Source organism: Atta colombica, unplaced genomic scaffold (assembly GCF_001594045.1).
Source record: "Atta colombica isolate Treedump-2 unplaced genomic scaffold, Acol1.0 scaffold14, whole genome shotgun sequence".
NCBI classification, from domain to species: Eukaryota; Metazoa; Arthropoda; class Insecta; order Hymenoptera; family Formicidae; genus Atta; species Atta colombica.
In genome coordinates, this window is record NW_017259228.1 from 727,424 (window position 1) to 734,528 (window position 7,105).

Sequence of the window (7,105 nt, forward strand, 5' to 3'; positions counted from 1 at the left end):
ATACATATAATATATATTTATTTAATATATATTTATTTTTTATAATGTCAAACTGAGATTGTTAAGATATTTGTAGAAACACGTTTAAAATTGATAAATATACATGTTTATAAATATATTGATATAAATCGATAAGTATGTATATTTGCGAATAAGATTAAATGTCTCACAGATTATTTCTCAGTGCATACCTTACTGTTGCAAAAACAACAGCAACACAACAATAATAATACTAATGATGACAACAATAATAATTAATAAGAATAATTTATAACTTACTATTATAAAAACAGATAAAATACGAAAATCAATTAATTTATGTTCTATTTTGTCAGAGTCGTTTACTCATCTCTTACAACCGGCATCGCACAAATCGAGCGTCCACTTTGCGCCGTACACAGACGCCGTCGATAAAGAACATTCCAAGACATTATCCTCTCAAAGAACTATCTCACCGTTGCCCATCAGCAATGTTACTAGATACAAAAGTGATAGTAATCCAAATCTGCTTATGACTGCCGTCGCATCGATTCCAACTATCCATACAAGCAACAGTCTAATCGGACATCACGTGCTCACCGTGGATATTTTTAATAAAGACATATTGAAGGATATATTTCACTTAGCAGAAACTTTCCGAAATGCTATTAGAAAAGAACGACCCTTGGATCATATTTTAAAGGTAAATAATTAAAAATTACTTATACAATTTCTTTTACTAATAATTTAAAGATATATATATAGAAACCATTATAAAATTCAAGAATTTTATGTTAATTGCGAATTTTTAAATGATAAACAAAACTATTCCTTAATTTCTTAGTTAAAAAGATTAAGTATAATGTATGGTTAAGGGAAAGATTATGGCTTCTATCTTCTACGAAGTCAGCACGAGAACATCGTGCAGTTTTGCTGCCGCAATGGAACGTCTCGGTGGACGCGTGATATACATGGATGGTTCTACATCATCAGTGAAGAAAGGCGAAACCTTAGAAGGTTTATAAAAATTTGTTTCATACAATAAAAACACGATCCTCGATAAATATTGGAATGAAATGTACTCCAATTAATTATTATTCTATGCAAAGACAATTTACAAAACAATTTCTCTTGTTGGAACAATTTCTTTTCTAAGCTTTCGTCAAATATCTAATAAGTTATCAAATTATTATTTTTAGATTCAGTAACAGTAATGGCAGGATACGCGGATGTAGTTGTACTCAGACACTCAGCGCCTGGTGCGGCAGCTGTGAGTATTGAAGTTATATACATAAGTATAAAAAATTATTTATTTTATTTATTTGGTCAAATTTTTTTGCATTTTTTATATCTTTCCTAATTTTATTAATTAATAATAATTTATACAGAGAGTAGCGCAGCATTGTAGAAAACCGATATTAAATGCCGGTGATGGAACCGGTGAACATCCGACGCAAGCGTTGCTGGACATTTTCACAATTAGAGATGAATTCGGAACCGTAAATGGTCTTACAATCACTATGGTTGGAGATTTGAAGCACGGTAGAACTGTCCATTCTCTTGCAAGGTTAGTGCGACAAAAAGAATCCGCTTATCCAAGGTAATCAATTAAAAAAAAAAGCAAGAAATATATAAATATCACTCGCATAAGTTTATACACCCTATAAAGAAATGATCCAATTTTTCGATAGCTAAGACATGCAATTTTTGAGCAGTGAATTTTGATGTTGACCAATATGATGGACAATTATACACACATATATATTATACATATATATTATACATATATAATTTTAATTCTGAATTTAGATGCAGTCTTTTATAAAAAGTGCAATTGATTAAGTCTTAAATATACAATATTCTACTTGCAAAAATTGAACAATATATCAAAATAATAAATAATTTGTGCAAAGTTATATTTTTAAAACTGTTAACTTCTATAGATGTTTGAAAGAATGTCGATTTCAAATCAGAAAATATTAAAAAATCTGATATTGTGAAGAAACATAAAAATAAAATAAATCAAATTTGTCTTCTTCAAATAGAATTACATACTCAATCTATAAATTTAATTCCAATATCTTAATAGAATTTTGAATGTATTTTTAGTAAGAAAAAATATAAATGTTCAAATATTTCAAATATGTTTGTTAAGAACAATATATTTATAACTGACAATAAAAATCAAAGAAGCTATTTGATTTTAAATAACAAATTTAATTCGTATAATTGTAAACTTTAACAATTAATTATGTAATATATAATTATATAAACATATATTTATAATATAATTATCCTTTATTATTATATTTTATTGAAGCCAAGATATTTTCCTTTAATACGTATAATTTTTTAATTCTAATGTAGACTATTAACTCTATACAACGTAGAACTTCGTTACGTTAATCCACCTGGCCTTGATATGCCGAATCATGTCGTTAATTATGTGGCTGAACGTGGTATTTCTCAAGAAAGATTTTCAACTCTGGAAGAAGCTCTACCCGACACCGACGTACTTTATATAACGCGGATACAAAGTGAACGTTTCGCTACGCAAGAACAATATCACAAGGTGAATCGTTACTCGCGCATTGAAATTTTCGTAAGAAAGTACATTCTATAAGCGCTCGTGTTTCTTTTTTTATTACGAAATTTTGTACGAATTAGATTTTTAATAATTAATATTTTTATTCAAAATTATTATATTAATCTATCCAAAATTATATAAAATTATTAATGATTAATGTTTGAAACTAAATTTTACTTCGAATGACGCTTTTACTTATTCAATATTTGCTTTTAAATTAATTTTGACACATTAATTTAAATTTAAAAAAAATCATTATATGTACAACAGATGTGCGGATTCTTCATAGTAACTCCGCAGCTGATGTCTCGTGCGAAGAGGAAGATGGCAGTGATGCATCCTTTACCACGTGTTTTCGAAATAAGCAAAGAATTCGATACTGACCCACGGGCAGCTTACTTTCGGCAGGCGGAAAATGGAGTCTACGTGCGCATGGCATTGCTGGCGATGGTCCTTGGACGCATCTGATCTTGACAACCCATTATTTATGAATCAAAGTTCTGCTGAAGGAAATCAACGATTGCGCTAAGGAAAACACACAACATTTCTTCTATGATGCAACTTGAGAGAGTGAATATCATTTAGGCATTCCAATCGTGCAACTGTGATAATCTTCGGTTACCAACTTCGATTCATCACTGTGTGTATGAATAAAGCTCCGCATTTGGCGTTTATAACGCTCGCAAACATTATTTGTTTGTCAGACAGAAGCTGAATAGATAATTAGATTCGTAAAAGAGTACAAACTAAAGCACGAGACACTGTATATTGCAGTTTTTTTACGAATTTTTAAAAATTTAACAAAGGTTTTCTTGAAGCGATTTCCATTTTTAATTACTTTTTATTAAAGTAATCTAGTAGACATTTTTTACACATATTGATTTTTTACAAAATATATTGAAGAAAAATAGTATATATTGCCACAAAACTTTTTGAAAACTATTTTTCAAGTAATTCGTTAACTTTAATATATAAAAGTATTAACTTTTATAATATTCAAATTTTTTATCGAAAGACCTACAAATAAAACTATAAATTCTAAATTCGATTTCTGAAGTAATTAAGGCATTATCGTTCTAATTTTATAATAATAAACAAATAAAACTGAAACAATAATAATAAAAGAATACAAAGAAAATTTTATGGTATAAAATTTTAAAACGAGCGTTATAAGCGTTAAATAGCGATAGTTTTACACCATAAAATTTTCCCAATTTTGTATATTTCTTTGAACTTTTTATATTAATAATAATAATTAGCAATGTGTATAAAATGCATATAAGAGTTCCATGTAAGATACATACAAAATGCAATATACAACATAAAAATTTATTTTGTATAACAATTTTTCAATTTTTTATATTTTTAAATTGGAGATTTATATCAGAAAATCTGCTAACATATATATTTTTATCGGATGTTTTCAGTATTATATATTACATATTTCAATGTGTGTGTATTACATATATATCAATGTCTTTCAATCTTTTTTAATCTGCGGAACATTAAGTATAACGACACTAATCACATTTAGCAATAATAGTTTGGCACATATACTCACAAAAGTACGTTTTCAAGTGTTCAAATTTTATAACAATGCCAAATTTTATAGATTTGTTATTTGAGTAATTATACTCATCGACAAAAAAAATGGGCAACTAAATTTTAATATTTTAATTTTAAATTTTTAAAATTTTCGAATAGCAATGAAAAATCATTGCATTGAGATGAACCAAAATTTAAATTAAAGCTTGAACATTTCTTTTGATGATTAAGAAAATCAAAATTGAATTAAAATTATTTTATAAAATGACGGATATTGAAGATATACTTTGACAAATAAGACAAAATTTTTTTCTTTAAACTGTTGCACTGCTGAGGAGAATTGACTGCATGGTACAAAAACGTATGAATTTTTAAACTCATTGATTTCCTAACAAATCCGTATTTTCAACATTTTTCTACGATTGTATTGTCCGGAAAGTTCGTGCTGACTAAGCTATATAATTTAATAAATGTATACTAAAATTTAAATCTTCTGCGTCTCAATTTTCCTTCAAAATCGGCACGAACTTTCCGGACAATATATATAATTAAAGATACGAAATTCATACATAAAAAGATAAGAAATATAAATTACATAATTAATTTAAATGCTTACAAATGTCTATAAATAAATATGATAACATTTCTTGAGATTACAAGATTCAAGAATAATAAAAAATTCTTGTGTATTTAATAATGTGAAACATAGAGCGTTAGAAGAGATGTTATTAGTACTATTTCTATCCTTGTTTTTATCTAAATGATGAAGATAGAATGATATCAATAGTATTAATAGCGCCTTCCTAAACGCAATCTATGTTTCACACTAAGAATTTTTTATTATTTTATATATACATAAAATATGAAAATCGTACAATATATGTATGATATACAATGCATGCTATGCATAATTTGCACGCTCGCGTTTAAGTTGGTTATATTTTTAAAAAACGTATACTATTATTAGGATGAATTTAAATTAGAATTAACAATATTAGTATAGTTAATAAAAAATGACAAAACGGATTTATATACAAACAACTTTTAATTACATTTCTAATATTTATATACATAATGTGCAAAATACATGATATTCATTTATAGATAAACATAACTTTCACAGTTGGTTCATAACAATTTAAATAGCACCTTTGGCGTGAAAAACCTTAACGCTGGTAATATATAATTTTATTTGAAAATACTTTAAGTAACTGATATATCCTACAATGTTAGCAACGTAAGTAGAATACAGATACTTTGAGATCACAGTTAAGTTTAGCATAAAATGTTTTACGCGTACGTGTTTTCGTACCTGATCCCCATAAAAGATTCTGTAGTTAAAAATTTTTTACAACCTGACAATATTGAATTGTTTGTTACATTATATAGCTAGAAAACAATAAAGATATCGTACTTCGCGATATTTGACTATAAATATTATCAGTATTATAATTCATTATTCTTATTTAATATTCATCTCAACTATAAAATATTTATGCAGCTATATAACTATTTTAAAAAATAGTATATGTGAGCAAATTTTGATATTGAATTAAATATATGAGAAATTACATTTAGTTCTACACACAAATAATGCTACTAACTTATTACAAAAAATATATATTTTATCACGGAATTTTATAAAATAGTAATTTGATATCAAATTTTTTCATGTATAATTTTACTTTCTTATATTAGCTTTTATTAAAAATATATGATTCTACATTATAAGAAATTAAATGCTAATTGTTTTTAGCAAATGTCGGAAGTTCAGATTTGGTATAATCGCAAATGCGGCTATTTAATACAATTTAATTACATAAATAATAGTTTATAAATCACAGTAAGAAATATGTATGTCATGAATTCTCAGTAAGTAATGTATAGTTTACGTATTCTGCAACAGTTTAAGATAGATTCGTATCAGTAATATTTAAATTTTTATATTTATTTGGATATTTTTATTTAGTATACATTTACGATTTTATTTTATTGTAAACGTGAATGGAATTTATCGAGAGTAAGAAAAGAGCAAGCGATATTACGTATTGAGGATTCGCATACATTGAGCGTGTTCTCCAGTACATCCTATATTTGAGGAACTGCACATTCTGATCAAAATAGAAGCGTAAAGAATACTGCTTATTGATATTGACGTCATCTTATTTTATTAAAAGCCGTATTTTTTCGATAAATAATTTTCGTGACTATTTTATTTATATGTTATCTAAACTAGTTGTCTAATTACACTTATTAAGGAAGATAAGTGTATTACTCATAACTTTAATCCTTTGATATTACTCTCGATATAGCATACTTGATTGTCTCTTATATACATTAAAATTTAAAATTTTTTATTAATAAGGATACTTTACTTGTCGTTATATTCTTTAACATTTGTTGGCGTTTTGATTGGAGAAAAACTCGTTGCAATTATTCATTTTTATACAATATTTTATACAATACCTAGTTCCTTGACAAAACGTATAATGTGATATTAAAAAATTATTAATTATAGTCATCGTGTCTACTATCTTTGAGTTTATTAACTCTGTTTAGAAAATGCGTATTATAAAATCACATATCTTTCATAAATAAGCATATTTCTTTAAAAATAATAACTAAAGAGGAAACACCATAGATTTTTCAAAGATTTTAATCTCCTTTAGCATGATAAATTTATATATAAAAAATAAGTTATATCTACACTTAATGTAGGGTTCTTTTATATAGTAAAAAATACTATTATTGCCTCATTCAATAAAACGCTCAGACACGGCAATTTATTTTTGATGTAGATTTATCATGCTAAAGAAGACCAAAATCTGTGAAGAGTTTACTGTATTTTCTCTCCTTATAAGGGAGAGCTCCAATATACTTCCACATATTAAATATTATAAACTAATCATTAGACCCGCAAATTTTAAATTTTTATAAAGTCTTTATGAAATATCTATTGTAATTCTTACGAATTTTCAATAATTTTTTCGAATA

General features: G+C 26.3%; 1 protein-coding gene across 1 annotated transcript in view; it reads left to right on the top strand.

The window, feature by feature from the left end:
- LOC108684732 (CAD protein) overlaps positions 1–3,318 on the top strand; it is a 29,611-nt gene extending 26,293 nt beyond the window's left edge. Inside the window, exons 21-26 of the mRNA XM_018189194.1 lie at positions 336–682; positions 855–996; positions 1,179–1,249; positions 1,368–1,546; positions 2,347–2,551; positions 2,837–3,318. Of these exons, the coding sequence (XP_018044683.1) occupies positions 336–682; positions 855–996; positions 1,179–1,249; positions 1,368–1,546; positions 2,347–2,551; positions 2,837–3,034 (1,142 nt within the window). The 3' untranslated portion in view covers positions 3,035–3,318. The remainder of the gene's footprint in view (positions 1–335; positions 683–854; positions 997–1,178; positions 1,250–1,367; positions 1,547–2,346; positions 2,552–2,836) is intronic.
- Positions 3,319–7,105: the final 3,787 nt, after the last annotated feature.